This window comes from Eptatretus burgeri, chromosome 17 (genome assembly GCF_056783735.1).
Source record: "Eptatretus burgeri isolate ZD-2024b chromosome 17, Ebu_testis_v1, whole genome shotgun sequence".
Taxonomy (NCBI): Eukaryota; Metazoa; Chordata; class Myxini; order Myxiniformes; family Myxinidae; genus Eptatretus; species Eptatretus burgeri.
In genome coordinates this window covers 29,189,341-29,209,889 of record NC_140977.1, presented here as the reverse complement: position 1 = coordinate 29,209,889, position 20,549 = coordinate 29,189,341, and the positions used below count along the sequence as shown (strand labels likewise).

The 20,549-nt window shown below is 42.1% G+C and overlaps 1 protein-coding gene across 1 annotated transcript in view; it reads left to right on the top strand.

Moving 5' to 3' along the window:
• LOC147009641 (mucin-5B-like) overlaps positions 1–20,549 on the top strand; it is a 114,405-nt gene that overhangs the window by 25,813 nt on the left and 68,043 nt on the right. Inside the window, exons 15-22 of the mRNA XM_085861199.1 lie at positions 9–135; positions 407–653; positions 1,725–1,786; positions 2,209–2,306; positions 4,754–4,905; positions 5,479–5,617; positions 11,510–11,620; positions 11,744–11,935. Of these exons, the coding sequence (XP_085717325.1) occupies positions 9–135; positions 407–653; positions 1,725–1,786; positions 2,209–2,306; positions 4,754–4,905; positions 5,479–5,617; positions 11,510–11,620; positions 11,744–11,935 (1,128 nt within the window). The remainder of the gene's footprint in view (positions 1–8; positions 136–406; positions 654–1,724; positions 1,787–2,208; positions 2,307–4,753; positions 4,906–5,478; positions 5,618–11,509; positions 11,621–11,743; positions 11,936–20,549) is intronic.

The window sequence follows — 20,549 nt, the reverse complement described above, 5'->3', positions numbered from 1 at the left end:
GTTGACAGAACTGTCTAATGGACGTCTGCAATGCGGAAAACATCATTCCAGCCATGTGTGCTGCATTATCATCCTACGCGCATGCCTGTGCCGTTCGTGGAACGGTAATCATCGGATGGAGACAAGGAGTATGTGGTGCGTCCATCCTTTACTGAACTCAAAGCACAGTTCATGTTTTATTGCTTTGATCTGACTGTGATGGATCAAGTTATGTTGAAAGCTTCATGTGAACAAATTAACCACTAGGCTAATCTGTAACTAATATCAAACATCAATGGAAGTTAATTGGAAGAGCGCTGTAATCTGGAAAAGTGGAACTACTCCATGATACCTTGAAGTATGAAGAATGCATCACCTTCAAACTCAAAAGTCTTTCTCACCCCCATCTCCCACTCCTCCACCACAGCTGAACCAAGTTGTCCAGGCAATCAGATTTTTTCATATACAGCACAACTGTGTTCGGAAACTTGTCGCTCCCTTGGTGACAAAAGACTTTGCTTGAACGTCGACATACCAGTAGAAGGCTGCACCTGCCCAGTTGGACTTTATCTGAACAGCGAAAATCAATGTGTGAAGGAATCTTCTTGCAACTGCTATCTGGGCAACCGCATCATAGCCTATGGTGCCAGCATATCTGTCTTAGGGAAGAAGTGGTAAGTGATGGAACATAATTCAAGTTTTTATGAATCGAAATTAATCAACTTATCCAAAGTGTGTTTTTATCATCGTCGCCTTCATCTTCATCTAATATAGGCTCGATGTGATTTCTTACTTCGGCCATTTCTCTATGCGAATCCCAATTAATTTTTGTGGGCGAATTGCATGTGATGTACACTTAAATTGAGTGAGTCACATGGGACACTCCAACGAGTGATCACCAGGGATACGCACGGAGAAATTGCCAAAGTTCATCGCAAATGGCTTGTGAGGCAAAACTGAGTGAAACTTTTGGGTGAAATCCAATTGACACTAAGGCCAATCGCTCATGATCTGTATGGAGAAATCTCCTCAATATATAATGGATGAAATCAACAGGATGTTGATTGAGGAATGCTAACTGCCGTGGGAAGCAATGAGAAGTGGACGTTTCGGTTGTTTCCCCTTAATCCGAGCAAAAGAGCAACGAAAAGTTAATGCCGGAAGCATCAGCTTCTTCTTGCTTCTCATGGTAGTTGGCATACCATGATCAACGTTCTGTCGATTTCATTCATTACTCTACCTCTCCGCCGACACAGATTGACACGAGACTCTTTCTTCATTCACCTGTACATATTGTCAGCTTATCACCTCCGATTTTAGAACTTCTCCATGTTTGTGACATCTTCGTATAATTTTCCATTGTGTGTGCAGACTTCTTCCTTTCTTACAGTATTTCCACTTTTTTGACCTTTTGTTCTTGCTGTCTTTTTTCCCATTGATCAATATATCATTGAAACTCATGTAAAAGTGCATTGATGTCTGCTAATAGCTTTGTCCTCCATGCCATTTATTCACAAGCTCCCAAGGATCGCTGCAGAAAAAAATAATCAAGCAGAAGGTGTCAATGTAGACAATAAAGATAAATTATTGTCGATCAACATAATGACATATAAGCCTGCTCAGTATGGCGAGTCGACCCAGTCAGCTCGTACACTATGAATAGACCACAGGCATAAAGGTATTGCAAGAAAAACTGCACAAAGTGGTGTATCACCAAATATCTAAACCCTGTTTCTGTCTTACAGCTTATGTGAAGCCGGCCAGTTGTACTGTGATGGTGAAACAGACTTTGTACCAGGACAAAAACGTAAGTATGAAATCTTCCTTATCATATGTTTTATATATCAAGACAACACACTTATTCTCAATAAATTCCATAGCTTTCAGTAGTTTATTGAGAATAAGTGTCCTCCTTCCCTGATTAAATCCTCTGATGGAATAAGTGTTCTCCCAGCATGCAAAATCCTCCTTCCCTGATTGTTTATCAATGAACTGACTTTTAGCTGGAAAAACAAGAGCTTGGGGGGTAATAAACAAGTGCCGTACAACACTTTTCTATCAGGAGGTCGGAAGCACCTAATTTATGTTGAAACAGGTCCTTTTACACATAAATTAAGTAACTTCTTACAGCTGAAAAGTAAGAATGAAACTTCAGTTGACAATGAAAGTATTTTTTCGACATGTTTCTTCACTATCGGCAGAGATTAATACTTCTATATTTCCGAGCAGCAAACTGCACAGCCCCCAAGGAATATGTCGACTGCATACAGCTCGGGGATCTGAGGAAGACTTGTGAGAGGACCTGTCGTACATACGGAGTTCCCTGTGTAAGCTTTGACTTTGCTTCAGATATTTGTGGAACAGAAATTTGTTCAACAAATAACGTGCATTGGAAATACGAACATGTTAATATAATTTGATTAATTGAGTAAGATCAATCAAATGAATGTGTCTGTGCATTGATTGCCTTCCCACAAAGGACCTTCACTCCCCACCCCTCTTGTCTGATGCTCCCCTTGCTCTGCGTTGTGTGCTCGCTCTTACACGAGCCTCACCAAGGTATACAAAAAAAAAAAAAAATAAGGGTATGCTCGCTTCTAAGGCCTATGTCAGAAATGGCTCTGAGGCCAATGCATATATATATATATATATATATATATATATATATATATATATATATATATATATATATATATATATATATCCATCCATACACATACATGCACATAGATAATTTGGCATCTTTTCTTAACTTTCACAATTTGGGTGTCTTACTGTTGATTTTCCAAAATGGTGTCAGTGCGAAACTTCTGGACTAAAATGCTGCTCTTGCACATCCTCTCTTTGCCCCTTTTACGCTATAATTTATCACAGGTAATCTTACATCTGCTTGGAAATCAGACAACATCACTGTATTACATATAAAGGTACAAAAACAAAAACTGATTCCATGAACTACAGACCTATCAGCTTATTTACAATCATCAGCAAGGCCATAGAATCCATCATCGCAGCTGATATGAAATCCTTCCATTTCTCCAACATTCTCATCTCAGATCAACAATTGGGTTTCAGATCAGGTTTGAGGAGGGATCGGGTTTCAGATCACTCCACCTTGGACATGCTGCTTCTACTAACCCAACACTGGATGAAGGTCCTCAACGTCATACATAAGATCAGGGCTGTTTTTCTGGACATATCTTGTGCTTTTCATACAGGCTAGCATCCTGCCTTTCTCTCCAAACTCTCTGCCTCGAGCATCCATGGCCAACTCTACACATGGCTTGTTAACTTCCTCTACTCTCGTACCAAACGTGTGACTCTCAACGGAATAATTTCATATTCTTTCCCTGTCAAGATTGCAGTGTCCCAAGGCAGTGTTCTGGGCCCAGTCCTTTTCCTGATCTTCATAAATTATCTCTCCAACTCTGGAAAATCCTCTTATCTATTTGCTGATGACTCCACCCTCTGTCCTGACATCACCCTCTGTCCTTCAAGACAGGAAGGCTGCAGTCTCTTCCCTCTCCTCAGACCTTGACAAAAGCAGAAGCAGATCAAACATTTGGAATATGTTTTTCAATCCAGACAAATCCCTCTCTCTCCCTCTCTCCCCCTCTCCCTCTCTCTCCCTCTCTCTCCCTCTCTCCCTCTCTCCCTCTCTCCCCCTCTCTCTCTCTCTCTCTCTCTCTCTCTCTCTCTCTCTCTCTCTCTCTCTCTCTCTCTCGGCAGACCCAACCCCTTATACTTTCTCAACAATCCTCTTGAGGAAGTTCAGTCATTCAAACTCCTGGGTCTCAATGTCAGCCATGATCTTTCTTGGACAAACCACCTTTAAAAGTTGGCATCCAAAGCATGCTGCCTGCTTGGTATCATCTGTCACACAAGGTCCTTCCCTGGCACACCTGAACTATTATCCACCTTCAAGGTCCGCATCTGCAGCTTGATCGAGTACAGCTCTCCCCTCTGGGCTGGCTCCCCTGCCTCACCTCTTGCTCAGCTTGATGACGTGGACACAAAGGTATTCAATATCATTAGAATCTCCCGCATTGAAGCCTAGTCTATGGGCCTATTACTTCGCCATCACAGAAAAGTCAGTGGTCTCTCTGTCTTTTACCACCTCCTATATAGTCTTGCATCCTCTGCTCTTTCCATGCTTTGTTCCTCCACCCCTCAGATTTCTGCAGGGCACACATGTTCCACCACCATCAACCCCCTTCATGTGAAACTACTTAAATCCATGATCACTGCTCACCTCCACTCATTTCTTTCTCTAATTTCCCACCTGTGGACCCAACTTTCACATTCTCTTCAATCTCATTCTTCCCTCCACATCTTCATGACAACTGCTCACCACCATCTCACATTGTCGCCAATCTAAAACTATGATATTTTCTAATCTCGTTAACCCCCCCTCCCCCCACACTCCAATCCCGAACCCTTCAAATTTCCAGTTTTCCCTCAGAGTTTCCTTCTATATCAATCTTTTCCACCCCATGCTTCCTCTCCTGCCCCCCCCCATTCCTCCCCACACCCTTTATTTGTCCAACTCTCCCTCTATATTGGCCTTCTACTCTGCTGTTGGTGTTTCCCCCCTCTCTCTACTGTTCTTTTTGCATCCTGTTTTGTGGAAGAGCGAGTTCAGTGTACTCACTCTTCCACAAGTCTCGAGTATGTGTACATTTTTTTTTAATGGCAATGTCTGACCTATTTATAGCTGGCACCATGCAAAACCCATCCATCCTTTCTCCCAACCCGTTTTCATTGTGTCCGACAGGCTGCTAGCGAATGTGTCGTGGGCTGTGTTTGCCCATCGGGAATGATTCTTGATGACTTGGGAAACTGCGTTTTTGTCAAGGACTGCTCCTGTGAACGTAATGGCATATTATATGCTGGTGGAGATACGATCAAGGTAGACTGCAACCAGTGGTACGTGTCTACAGTCCTTCTTTCACAACCTGATAAAAGCACCGTTAAATAATACAGTTCAATAAAAATTGATATAACTGCTAGAGCATTATAGGTTAAGCTTTTTTCTCTCTTCTTAATTTCAATAGACATTATAAGCATCTTCAGTATTCTGGTATATTGCAGAAAACAAATGCTGATAGCTCATTACATTGAGAAAGTTCCCACTTTCCGTGTTTCCTTTTAGTGGGGCAACTTAGCTAAATATAGCATAACAATTGTGCATTTTGTGAGGAAAGCACCAAATTTGGCACACTAGTAGCCTATCATATTATGAACAGATTTGGATATTGGGCCATCTCAAAATTTTGATGGCAGTGGAAAATGGCTGCCACAGCCATCAGCCGCCGAATTTGAGATGGCCCAATATCCAAATCTGTTCATAATATGATAGGCTACTAGTGTGCCAAATTTGATGCTTTCCTCAAAAAATGCACAATTCTTATGCTAAGTTGCCCCACTTTTTGTCCAATTTTGCTCATTGGGTCATTGCATGAGATGAAGGCTGATCCTGATTTTTAACCTCATGTGCAGTGTGTGCAATGAGGGAAAATGGATCTGTACGACTGAAAAATGCCCAGCTGTCTGCAAGATGTATGGTGATGGACACTACGTGACATTTGATGGGCATCGTTACCTGTTTGATGGGAAGTGCGCCTATACAGTTGCTCAGGTGTGTTTCTAAATGCATTACCTGATCCCTGATGTTTCTAAATGCAGTACCTTGAAAGATCCATCCAATGTTAACCTTGTATAAAGAACATCATTTTCGGCTTCATCTCAAGTTGGTTTCATTCGTGCCTTTGGAATGAACATATACAGTACATTGAAAAACTAACAATTTGAGGTTATTATTATGCAAACCCAAATATGAAATCCAGAAAATCAACAAGATGTCATGTCAAAGAGAATGCCTGGCGATTTGTGGACAAGTAATTAGTGTTTTTTTTTTTTGTTGGCAAGTAAGAAGAGTCTGGGAATGTTTTTTTTTTTGAGAAAACACTTGCACAAATGTCCCCCAAAAGTCCCATGGTGTGTTCATGGTCATTCCATGGGACTAATGCTCTCGCACAGGGAAAATCCGTCTGATAATGCGCTTCCTCAAATTAAATTTGTTCAATATTTCAATGGATTTCTCCGTGGAGAAGATTTTCCATTGTGCCAAAACCCCACAAAAATCCCATTAAATTTAATGTGATATTCGTGTGAGGGAAGGCAGTCCATATTACATAAGATAACAAAAAAGAGCAATCAGAAATTGCAGACCCTTGCCAGGACTTGTTTGATGTGGTGTTTGTGTAGTTTTGTGTGTTGTATTTTGTGTGGCATTTGTGCACTGGTGTTACGTAATTAGCAAACAAAAAGCAAAGATGAGGTCATCAGGAGGAACCTGGATTTGATGTGGGCTTCAGCTGCTCCTCCTCCACCTTCAAACCCATCTAGGTGCTGCCAAGTGAACCTTCTTCAAAAATAAATAAATAAAAAACAACCCAGATTCAAAAATATAGAACCACTGGACCTCTTGCTTATCTGGGCCATCACCTAATGTTGTAACAAAAATTTAATAGCATTCTGACTGGTGGGTCTGGAGAAGATGATTTTTCAAGAAATTAATGTGATTTTCACAAAAGTTGACGAAGTCGATCATGCCTCTACAATTTATCATCGGGACCCTGTCATAATGTTGTTAACCAAATTTGGTAGCATTCTAACTGGTGGGTCTGGAGAATATTTTTGAAGAAATTCACTGTTGGCTATTTTGACCTACTTAAAGTCACTTGACTGGAATGAGCTATGCAATACCCATTTCCAGTCAGGATTGGAATGTTGCTGCCAAGTTTCAGTCGGATCGGCCCCGCAGTTTGACTGGAGAAATCGAAATAGGAGACAGACAGATGGACGGACGGATGGAAAGACAGATGGCCGGACGGAAGGTGCATGATGACAACACCTTATCTGGAATTCCAATTCCAGAACAGCTAAAAATTTAATAATTCTGGCTGCCACACCATTTGTCTGATCAGGTTGAAATTTAAAACATATATATATATATATATATATATATATATGTATATATATATATATATATATATATATATATATATATATATATATTCCCTCATCACTACTAGATCATACTTGTGAAGTTTCACCTTGATTGATGAAGTGGTTCAAGATAAATGATTTTTAAAAGATTTCAGTTCGATCCAATATGACTGCCAGGCCATGTGACATGAATTATAATTCATGGACACTGGTATCTCCAAGGCTTGTGGAACAAATGGGTGAAATTTCCCCTTGATCTGTCAAGCCGTTATGAAGAAGATGATTTTAAAAGGTTTATTCTTCATAAAATAATCGCTGCCAAAACATGTGACCGATAACTGCATAGGTAGGGAAATTTTTGTTTCTCATGGATATACAGTCAGGTCAGGTCAGGTATGGGAGCATGCACCAGAGCAGCGCGTCGCTGCATCCACTTTCCGCCGGTACTCCAGGGGCCTCCGTCTGGCCATCCCCCAGGCAGATGCCTGGCCCATCCCCCTCTCCTTGAGATGCCGATCAACCTACTGCAACCACAAAGCACGTGGTCGGCCCATTGGCCTCCTCCACTCACGAGGCTCCCTCACTGAGAGAATCTGGTGAGCAGGATCAGTGTTAGGAAAACGAGCCACATGTCCATACAGCCGCAGCTGATGCTCACGCACTATGCAGGTAACAAATCTCATTTGAGTCTCTCTCAGCAACCGCTCGTTGGACACAAAGTCCGACCAGCGATAGCCAAGGATTCTCCGAAGAGACCTGGTACCAAAGGAATTAAGTCTCCATCTCAGATCCTTGGTCAGAGTCCAAGTCTCGCATCCATAGAGCAAGACTGGAAGCACCAAGGACCTGAAGGCTCGGACTTTCGTCCTCCCGCACAGGTACCGGCAGCGCCACACCACATTATCCATTGAATCCATGACTTCCCAGGCCCAACCCAGACTTCTATTGACCTCTGACTCACAGCCGGCAGAGATATGAATATCACTGCCAAGGTAAGTGAATCTCTCCACGACCCCAAGATCCTCACCACAAACAGGCACAGACAGGACAGCGGCATCCAAGATCTCATTGAAAGCCTGGATCTTAGTTTTGACCCAGGAAACCCATAATGCCAGTGGCTCCGACTCCTCATTCAGCACCCTGAGGGCCCCCAAAAGGATATCGAAAGTCTCTGCAAAGATGACTGCATCATCTTCAAAATCAAGGTCAGAGATCTTGACATTCCCAAACGATGCACCGCAGTTGATCTCTCTGATATCCTCTCCAGAATCCAGTCCATACAAGTGCTGAAAATTGTGGGGGCCAGTACACACTCCTGACGAACTCCAGTAACAACTGGAAATAAGTTGGAGATGGTACCACCACATCTCACAACACTCTCAGCACCAGAATAGAGTTCAGACATCAGATCGATCCGTTTTGGTGGCATCCCGATTCACTGAATTGAACGCTTTACAGAGACCAACATAGGCTGCCAGCAGCCCCTGCCAAAACTCTCGTCTGCATTTGATGAGGACCTGAAAAGCAAGGTTATGGTCAATCGTTGACCTCTTTGGTGTAAAGCCTGACTGCTCTGGACACTGGTGCTCAAGCAGATGGTGGCGAACCTAACAAGAATTATCTGAGCAAAGACCTTGCCCGGCACTGGGAGCAGCGTCACCCCTCGGTAGTTCTTGCAGTCTTGGCGATCACCCTTCCCTTTCCAGAGAGGCACAACAAGGCCCCTCTTCCAATCAGTTGGGATGATGCTTGTGTTCCAGGCAGAGCACAGAACTGCATGCAAGGACACGAGTGCAGCATTTCCACCAGCCTTGAGAAGTTCAGCATGGATGCCACAGATCCCAGGAGCTTTACCCGATTTCAACCAGTTCAACGCAGCCTGTTTTTCCACAAGTGAAGGTGGGCCACAGTTGATTGGAGGGTCAGCAACAGGGATTGTAACATCCCTGACGTCCAACTCGACAGCTGGTGGATCAGCCTGGTACAACCGCTCAAAGTAACCCGCTGAGCGCGCCTTCACTTCGGACTCCTCTGTCAAGAGCCCACCACCCTCTGCTCTAACTGCAGTACACCGAGGGATGGGCTTGGTTAAATGCAATGTGCGAATTCCCCTGTAAGCAGGATGAGAATCCCTTGACCACAGGTGATGTCCTACCCAGTCACAGATTCCTCGCACATAGGCCTCCTTGTTCACCCTTAGTGCACGTACAGTTTTACGCCTCAGCTCCCCTGAACTGCTCAGCTCTGCCATTCAGCCTGGCCCTGCCACTCTGGTCATTGGTATCCAGTGTCCCTTGAGAGACAAAATTCTTCTTTGCCCTTCGGTGAGTTCCAAGACATCCACCGGCAACATCAAGGACGGTGTTGTTGAAGGCACTCCACAACTCTTCAGGACCTCCCAAAGCACCTAGACTCCTCAAATCTCCACTCAGCTTGTTCGCATACTCCTCAGCTACCCTCTAATCCCTGAGCTTGTCAACATCTAGCCAAGACTGGGATGGTACCATTCTCCTGGATTTAAGGTGCAACTTCAGAGTTGCTCCAACAAGCCGATGGTCAGTATTGAAAAACTGAGCACTCCGGTAGACCCTGCAGTTCTTGATCATCCTCCAGTGACCATCCACAAGGACATGGTCAATATCCTTTGCCACACCACGAGCGTTGGAATACCAAGTCCAGCGATGAGCTTGTGGGCGCTGAAACCATGAACCAGCCACCCGAAGTCCATGACTTCTTGCAAAGTCAAGGAACTTCGTGCTATTCTGGTACATAGTTCCTGACCCATGGGGACCAACACACACCTCATAACCATCCCTATCAGATCCAGTCAATGCAATGGAATCCCCCAAGATGAGAAGTGTATCTTGTCTGGGGCACTGATCAACCACAGACTCGAGCGTGGCAGAGAATGCATCCTTCACAGTGAGATCACTCGCCTCAGTCGGAGCAGCGACCAGAGAAATGACACGTGAGGAGTGACGAATCCTTAGTCTCATAATACACTCGTTGACCGGTGTTACCTCAATTATCATTGTAGTCAGCTTATTGCACACAGCTACAGCAACTCCTTGGGAATGGGAACCGTCAGAGCGACCAGACCAATCGTAGGTGTAACCACCCACCATGATCTCACCGCAATCCGGTCTCCGAACCTCAGAGAGAGCTGCAATACCGATGTCCAAACGCTTGAGCTCAGATGATAACAGAGACAGGTGATCATCCTCTCTTTGGGGTAGGACATTCCAGGCACCCACCCGAAGGGACCGCCTCAGGTTAACCCAAGGAGACCGCCGTCTGGTGAACGACACCTCAGCACCACTCCGACACACTCTCCCGCAATCTGACCCAGGGATGTTACCCCGTGGTTTCCCTCCTATCATCAAAGATCAGGGGTCCCGAAGGCTTTGCCCCAATCCCGTCATCCGGTGAGCTTCCCTGCGAAGGGAAGCTGCACAGGAGGTACTTCCATGGAGTGGGTTTTCAGATTTCTTTGCGTTTTTGTGTTTTGCGGAATGAAGAGTTTTACGGTGGCCGGAGTGCAAATCCTGCCACCAAGCTGTTTGTGGGTGAACAGCTTGTGGAACTAGTGGGTGAAATTTCCTCTTGATCTGTCGAGCCATAATAAAGAAGTTGATTTTTTAAAGGTTTTTTTTTCTTCAAAAAATCATCGCTGCCAAACCATGTGACCTATGACTGCATAGGTAGGGGAATTTTTGTTTCTCGTGGATATACAGTCATACCTTTAAAGTTTCGCCTCAATCTGTTCAGTTCTTTCAGAGAAGAGGATTTATGAATGTTATTTTTTTTTTCAAAAACAATATGGCTGTCGAATCGTGTGACCAATGATATCACTTTTTTTCTGATTTTCTGATTGGATGCGGCATTGGATTTTTTTTTTAGATTTGCAGCAAATTTTTATACTGATTGGATGCAGCATTCTACGGATGCAATTGACGTCATTACAAAATCACCTATGACATCATTTTAAAAATTCACACTTATTCTCCATGCGGAGTTCTTGCCATGTGCCAAGTTTCAATTTTTTCATGGTTTCCACATGTTGTTTCATTCCACATGAAACCACATGTTGTGGTTTCAGAGATGCAGACTGCAGAGGTCCAAGGTTTTTGTTTTTTTCCAACGTGGTTGCCACATCACATGACCTATGATGTCATAATTATCATTACAACATTCTTGATGAGCATTCACTCCTTTGGTGAAAAATTTGTGTCAATGTGACAAGTGGTTGCAGAGAAAAACATACTCACATTCTGTGTGGACAAACAGACAAACAGACAAGCAAACAGACCCAAATGCATTACCCTCTCCTCCAGCAAGGGTAATTATCTTCACAAATTATCCTGGAGAAATTGATCAATCATACAGGTGACTAAGTTTATGCGACCAAAGTAGATCATTGCTGACCTTCACCGTCACCTGTTGTTCTGAGGTTTTAACAATTTACAGATCTTAATGAAATCTCTGACAATTGTGGGTGTCAACCATATATATTCAACAGGACTACTGTGGCGAGAGCCGTACAAACGGGACCTTCCAGATCATCACAGAAAACGAGGAGTGCGGAACTACAGGCACAACCTGCTCAAGATCTGTTAAGATCTTTCTGAAGGTACATGGAAAACAAGATTATAATCGCTTTGAAATACGCAAAAGGAGAAACACGAGAGGCTAAACAGTTAAGTTTCAGAAATTCATTTTTACACATTTGTTATTGTTTTTGTCATTCCTACAGAAATACAATATTGAAGTTCAGCTCAAAGACGGGAACTACAAGATTATACCACTTGAAGGAAAAACCCCGACGCTCAATAATCTGGCTGTTGAGTCGGTTGGTTTGTATCGAGTTTTTGAGATGGCTGAGGGCATCACGGTTATTTGGGATGGACGCACAAGCATCTTTATCAAGCTCAGAAGAGAATGGTCGGTAAGAAACAAAATGTTGCACTTCAATAAGGATTAATTGAGCTTGAATTTGGATTTCCTGAAAACTTTACTTGCACCGATCTATTTTTACATCTTCGACAAACAATTGATATAAACTTATTTAGCCAATTGATCTGTATCCAGTGTCTTCATTCAACTTTGACAAAATATTCATTGCAATTTGGCATGTATCCACACTAATTCTTTATTATATCCTCATGAAATTTTTCATATGTCCTCATGAACTTTTGTCAATGTCGTCATTACATTTTTAACTGTATTTGGCCATTGCATTCAATTCATTTTTTACTCCCTATCATAATCCATTGCAAAATTACTGAAGAAGAACATTATTCCACGCTCATGATAGCCTGGGATCCAGAAAAGCTCTGTGGATTGATTCCTTTCTCCAAGGGATGGGCTAACGATCCTGCCAAAAAAGGCTTCGAAAGCCATGAAGGCTAACTGATATTGTGGTTTGCATTATAGCAGCTGACAGTGCATTAGGTGGGTAGTTCTGGTTAATAGACATCATCTTGGCTGGAACCTAAAGTTATTGTTGACTGCTAATGGGTACACAGGGTGGATGTGTGGCAAGCACCCCCTTTTGGTCAGAATTCCTGTAGCAAGTGCTGGCATGGCATGGGTTCATGGTCACCATTTAAGTTAAGTGGTGTTTGAGGTGTGTATATATATACAGTGCATGAATATACTGCCATGGCCCTGGCGGTTGGGTTAATTCCTCCGACCCAATTGTCATGGACGGGCGGTTTACACCAACCAGACTGAATCGCCGAGTGGCTTTCCTTGGAGGCAAACACGTGATCCTCGAAGATTATTGCGCGCAGGACGGTTAACAGTTTGGACGTACAAGAGGCATTCACCAGGATGGTAGCACAAGGGTTTCATACTCGAACCCACAACAGATACAAGCAACTTAAATAAATATGGGTTTTAATGAAAATCAAATATTTACAATGGTAACAATTCAAGGTGTAATAACAAAAATGGAATGTGAGGTAAACTTAATCTAATTTCCTATTTGAGGCGCCTCTGCACTCAGACACAAAAACGGACAAGGGGAAAAGAATAAATAAAAGGAAAATCCTGCCTTCCTCCCGGCACTTAGCTTTGGGTCCAGAAGTGAGTTTCGGTATCTTGAAAGTCACCAAACAGCTTCGTCATTGTGTGCGAAAATGTGCCCAAAATGGCACGGAGACGCTCTCTTGGCGGGCAAACTTATGTGAAGTAATTAAGATGGCGATATTCAATGCCAAGGCTCAGAAACCACCATGCAGCTACTTTTCACAAGCGAATATGCTTACTGTTCCTCTCTTGCACTCCATCTGTTCACAACGATGGCCCAAATGATGAGACGATTTCTGAGGCCCCTTGATCAGGCCATGAGACACGCTCTCCTTCCCTCCTCAGAAACATACTCACTTCACAGCTCAGCCGACCAGTCAATGGTTAGTATCTTGCTCCAGTTGCTCCAGCACACGGGCAAATTCACACAGCATGAACATGAGAATCAGGCAGCCTTCTTCATCCTGTCAAGGAGAAGCAACCGTGACGCCCTTCTCTTCCAACCATCTCCTCACTCACGTCACACTCTTGACCGCATCCCTCACACCCAAAACTCAACCCAACAGAATCATCTCCTCTTCCTCCTCGCTTCTGATGTCACGACCATCAATCATTCACCTCCAGGCATGGCTTGTTGGCATGAAACTGGGAAGGCAGGGCTTCTCGTCTGCTTGGACATGCGGAATGCTATTATGGTTGTTGTTATTAAAACGTAATTCTTGTTATTGCTGGCTTGTAAATGAAAAAATGTAGGAAAAGATCACAGGGGGTAATGACATATTGGGGGAAATTGGCCTTAATCCCAAACTAATTAACACAGTATCACCCCACATGTGGTGACAAGTAACACTTAAGCTCACAGTCTCCCTACTTTGTTTACATCGAGCTGTCTCCTACACGTCCACGGACCAAGCAACTCTACACAATGCTAACTTTGCTATGAAATTCCTCCATCTACCCCCACAACCTTAACAATACTTTAGAACCCCATTATTCATGGGGGATATGTTACTGAAAAATGTCGCGAAAGTCGAGGTCTGCGAATGTCTGGGCATTGTTTAAATATAGAATATATAACATAAGAAAGGGGAAAATACCAACAGCAAGGTGGATGGAGAAAGTAGACTGATACAGACAAAGAAGGGATGCAGGCAACCATGAGGGGTAATGGAGAATGCAAAAGGTGGATAATATGGATTAATGAGCAAAATTATGCTTGACCAGTTTGTGATTTTGTCAAGGTCTGACGAGAGGGAAGAGGCTGCTGCCTGCATGTCAGAAGGATGAGAGATGTCACGGCAGAGAGTGGTGTCATCAGCAAAGAGGATTCTCCAGAGAGTCAGTGAGATCATTGATGAAGATTAGGAATATGGGGCCGACAACACTGCCTTGGGGTACTTCAGCCTTGACAGGGAGAGGAGATGAAAGGGTTCCGTTAAGTGCTACACATTGACTGCAAGAGGGGGAAGAAGTCAGGAATCCAAAGGTGGAGTTGGCCTTGGATTCCATAGGCAGACAATTTGGAGAGCAAGGCAGGATGTCAGACTGTATTAAAAGTTTGAGATATGTCTGGAGAGATGGCTCTGATCTCCTATCTGATATTGAGGGCCTCCACTGTTGCTGGGAGAGTAGAAGCAGCATGTCCAAGGTGGAGTGACCAGATCTGAATGCAAATTGATGATCTGAGACGAGGCTGTTGGAGAAGAAGAATGATTTTATGTCAACTTTGATGATGGACTCCATGACCTTGATGATTGGAAGTGCAGTAAGCTAATTGGGCTGTAGTTAAGGGGATTAGTTGTTGCACCTTTTTTATGTAATGCTGTGATGTTGCCTGATTTCTAATTCCCTACGGGGATATGAGAGACCAGTTTTGAAGGGTAAAACAACAACAAACAAACAAAACAAACGGTTGCAGAGAAAAATGTACTCAAGTTCTGTGTAGACAAACAAACAAATAAGAAAAAGACATTGTGCAGAGCACGACACTTGCAAAATCCACCCCCTCCCTCTCCAAAGGTTGCTATGGACACATCAAATTCTCCATTTCATTAAGATTAAAATTGACAATCTTAATCAAAGTTCAGGTCAATCAGATGAAAATTGATTATTTTTCAAATTGAAATTGATGATCTTAGAAGTTTGACCTTCAGTTGACCTTTGACCTTTTGTCCTCAAAAATAGTTTCACTTTTGGATATCAGTTTCGATTCATCATTGCAATTTGTGATGCGACGCAAATGGTGCAGGGAAAAAAGTCATCAAAAGCTATTGTCGGGGGAATTTTTTTTAATCTTCTTAGGGATGTTGAGGGGTCTAGAGTGGCTTAAGGGTCTTCAAAGGGTCAAAAAGGGGTCGAAAGTGTTCAAATGGTCTGAAATTCTCCAAAGGGTCTGAAGGTGTTGAAAGGGTCAAAGAAGGTCTGTACATTTCGAAAGGGTCTAAATGAGTGTTTAAGGCCTAAAAGGTCTTATTTTAGGGTCTAAATTGGTATTAAAGGGTTTAAGAGGTATAAACGGTCTAATGGGGTCTGCAGGCCATACAGGATGTACAGGAGGGAAGCTGTAGTAAAGAAATTGCCTCATGTTTATAAATAAATTAACTCTGGAGTGCAACATGGCAATAATGGGCCAAATGATGTCCTCATGACTGTTTCAAACGCCTATTTCAGTGCAACGTGGTTAAAAATCTGATCGTAGAAAGTTTCGTGGTGAATTAACTTTGGGAGCTCAAAGTAGTGAGATCACAACCAAAATAACATTTCGCTTTTATATATAGAAATGGACAACCTATTTTCCTGCTGCAGCCTCTTCTTTCTCTTCTCAGTGAGGTGGTGTAACTTTTTTGTTCCATACAGCAACTTAGAGTGAGATCTCTCAGCAAAGCCATGGCTAATAGAGAAAAACTCTATCAGAACATCATTCAAGGTTATGGGAAAGCTCACCCAGAAACATAGCCTGGTGTTGGCTTAGTGGTTCGGTGTAGTGGTTAGGGTGTCTGTCTTGGGATCTTTGGGTCCTGAGTTTGAGCCCTGTTAATAGCTGAATTAACACCAGGTGGGGTTGACTCAGATGTCATCCCTCTGAGGTTGGTGAAATGAGCACCAGTGCACTGGTAAAGGGGCATAGCATCAGTGGCACAGCTGTGTTTCCAAGAAAGGATGGCTACCTGGCTACCAAGCTGCCATATGCAAGAACAGAACCCAGGAACATTTAAAAAGTCCTTTAATAATTCATTTTAATACATAACGAAAAAGGTCATTATGCAATGGCTCTGGAAACACCCCCCCAACCACCTGAAAGTGTAAAATTCAATAAAGCTTGGATGTACCCCCACCCCCATCCCACTGCAAACCTCAGATCCCTGTAAAACTCAATAGTGTTTTGACATATATCCACCCCCAACCCCACTCCAAAGCTCAACCCCCACACGCTCACTACATACTTTTTGAATGGCCCCTGAGATAAGGCAGAGTTAAGAGGTCGGAGATATCGATAATATTGTAAGAAATGAAATATCTCTCACCTGTGATCGAATATTTCTGTGATAGTGACCAGAAACCATTTGAAAATCGAAAAAAATTATGGTTGTCAAGGTTACCCCATTATACAACGATTTGGATAATGGGGTGAAGAGTGAGCTTTCCAAATTTGTAGATGATACAAAGCTTGGAGGTGAGGTGGATAGCAGAGGGGGTGGTGAACAGAATCAGGAAAGTATTGATACTTGTATAGATTGGGCAAAAGATTGGCAGATGCAATTTAACCTGAGCAAGTGTAAGGTGTTGGGGATGGGAAAGAACAATGAAAATAGAAATTACGTGATGCAAGAGGTAATTTTGGAGCGTGTCACACAGGAGAAGGATCTCGGGGTGGTAATAGATATAGGAGGTAAGCAGGCAGCACAGTGCCACGCAGTTATAGGTAAAGCAAATTGGGTTTTAGGTTGTATTCGCAGGGGGGTTATTAAAAATCAAAAGAGATGGTGTAAACATTGCACAATAATTTAGGGAGGGCCACATCAAGAATATTGTGTGCAGTTTTGGTCACCACAACTCAGGAAAGACATACTAGATGCCATAGATAGGGTTTTAGTGCAGGGCTACAAGATTGATTCAGGGCCTAGCTAGATTCAGTTAGGAGGAGCGGCTAAAGGAGACAGGGCTTTATGCACTATGAAGGAGGTGGTTACGAGGAGATATGATAGAGATGTTTAAGATAATGAAAAGTAAAGATAAAATAAGTACAGATTAATTAATAAACAGAGTAGACAGTGATAGGACCAGGGACCATAACCTGAGAGTAAAGAAGAGGAGAGTCAAGATGGTAGCAAGGCAGGGGACTTTCACTCAGAGTAGTTCATGCATTGAATGGTCTCCCTGGAAAGGCAGTGGCAGCAGCAAAAGTAGATAAGTTTAAATTAGAATTAGATAGGTACCTGGAAGTTTTGGAGATAGAGGGGTATGGGGATGTTGCAGGACCTTTAGGTGGTTTGAGTATTGATGGGTGGTTGTGTGCATGTGTACGGACGGAGTGCTGTTGGTGGGGGTTTTGTCGGGGGGTGTTGTGTGGTTGATGTTGCATGTTTTTATCCAAGCCCATGCCTCCTCCCCTGAGGGGAAGGGAAATGAAAAAAATATTTATTTATTTATTTATTTAACAACCTTTTTTGCATTTTATTCTTTAGGTCTTGTGTCGATAAATTGGTGTGGTGTTCGCGCTGGTATGATGGGCTGAATGCCTCCACCTGTGTTAGATTTCCTTGTATTATCAGCTCCACCCAGGACGATATCTCGTCACTAAATTTTTACACTAAATTCCTATTTCTACCAATTGTACACATTTAGAAGAATTTATCATTTGAGGTGAGACATCGATGACTAACTTAATCAAACATCTACGATCGAAACAAATCACAATGTTAACTTGGTTCTTTTCAATATTTGAGGTATTTATATTTGAGGTGTATATTTGGTGAAGTAAGCTAAGATGATTTTTTTCGACAAATTCTACTTTCACCCCTGAGGGTTAAGTCGTTATTATATATACACACACACATATCAATATATATATATATATATATATATATATATCAATATATATATATATCAATATATATATATATCAATATATATATATATATATATATATATATATATATATATATATATATATATATATCTCTATTATAATACCAAGCTTGCACACGAAAAACTCATCTCGCCGTCACATGATCCCTATGAAATTGCTGTGGCACTTTGCGGACATGCCGACAATGTTTGGGAAGTCTTGGTGTTCCATAGTACCACTTGCATTTTGCACAATGTGTATTTTTGTCATTGCCCATGTACGGTCTGTCATCTGCTACCAGCTATGTTGTACTGCTATCCCATGCATGTGCACGGGTATCGCCAGTGTGTATATATATATATATATATATATATATATATATATATATATATATATATATATATATATATATATATATATATATATATATATATATATATATATATATATATATATATATATATATATATATATATATTATGGGATAGTAGCCTGGTGTTGGCACAGTGGTTAGAGCAGTGGCTTGGGACCCAAAAGGTCCTGAGTTCAAGCCCCATTGGGACACTGAATTAATCTATATATATATATATATATATATATATATATATATATATATATATATATATATATATATATATATATATATATATATGTATATATGTAGATATAAACCAAGTCGAAAACACCAGGGGGTTGACTCAGTCTGCCATCCTTCCGACGTCGGCGAAATGAGTACCAGTTGTACTGGGCCGGTGTATGCCCCGGTTAGAATAGGTGTACCAAATCCCTGTGTGTCGTAAGAGGCGACCAGGGTTGGATCAGGAAGGGCATCCGGCGTAAAAACCTATGCCAAATCATTATGCGGACAACAAAACGAATTAGACGGTTGATCCGCTGTGGCGACCCCTAACGGGAGCGAACCTAAAGAAGAAGAAGAAGATACATATATAAAATTTTCATATATATATATCTATACAAACATATACATATATACATATATCTATATACATACATAGACATATATACATGTATCTCTATACATATACATTTATATATGTTTATATATATATATATATATATATATATATATATATATATATATATATATATATATATATATATATATATATATCTACACATATGTATACACACATATGTATACATATATATATATATATATATATGTATATATATATATATATGTATATATATATATATATGTATATATATATATATATATATATATATATATATATATATATATATATATATATATATATATATATATATATATATATATATATATATATATATATATATATATATGTATCTTCTTCTTTCAGCTGCTCCCGTTAGGGGTCGCCACAGCGGATCAACCGTCTCCATTTCGCTCTATCCTCCACATCTTCCATTGTCACTCCAACTGCCCGCATGTCCGCCCTCACCGCATCCATGAACCTCTTCTTTGGCCTTCCTCTTCTCCTCCTGCTTAGCGGCTCCATCCTCAGCATCCTTCTCCCGATATACTCCGCTTCCCTCCTGTGCACATGTCCAAACCATCTCAATCTCGCCTCTCTCACTTTGTCTCCAAACCGTCCTACCTGCGCTGTCCCTCTAATATACTCATTCCTTATCCTGTCCATCCTCGTCACTCCCAACGAGAATCGCAGCATCTTTAACTCTGCCACCTCCAGCTCCGCTTCCTGTCTTTTTGTCAGCGCCACCGCCTCCAAACCATACAACATAGCTGGTCTCACTACCGTCTTATATACTTTCCTCTTCACTCTTGCAGCTACCCTTCTGTCACAAATCACTCCTGCAACTCTTCTCCACCCACTCCATCCTGCCTGCATTCTCTTTTTCACTTCTCTCCCACACTCTCCGTTACTTTGGACAGTTGATCCCAAGTATTTAAACCCATCCACCTTCCCCACCTCAACTCCTTGCAACCACACCATACCACCACCCTCCCTCTCATTTACGCACATGTACTCCGTCTTACTCCTACTGACTATCATTCCCCTTTTCTCCAGTGCGTAGATCCACCTCTCGAGGCTCGCCTCAGCCTGCTCCCTACTCTCTCCACAGATCATGATGTCATCCGCGAACATCATAGTCCATGGAGACTCCAGTCTGATCTCGTCTGTCAACCTGTCCATCACCATTGCAAACAGGAAAGGTCTCAGAGTTGATCCTTGGTGCAATCCCACTTTAACCTTAAACCAGTCTGTTATTCCAACCGCACACCTCACCGCTGTCACACTGTCCTCATACATCCTGCATGATCCTCACATACTTCTCCACCACTCCCGACTTCTTCATACAATGCCACAACTCCTCTCTTGGCACCCTATCATAAGCTTTCTCTAAATCCACAAACACACAATGTAACTCCTTCTGGCCTTCCTTATACTTCTCCATCAACATTCTCAAAGCAAACATCGCATCAGTGGTGCTCTTT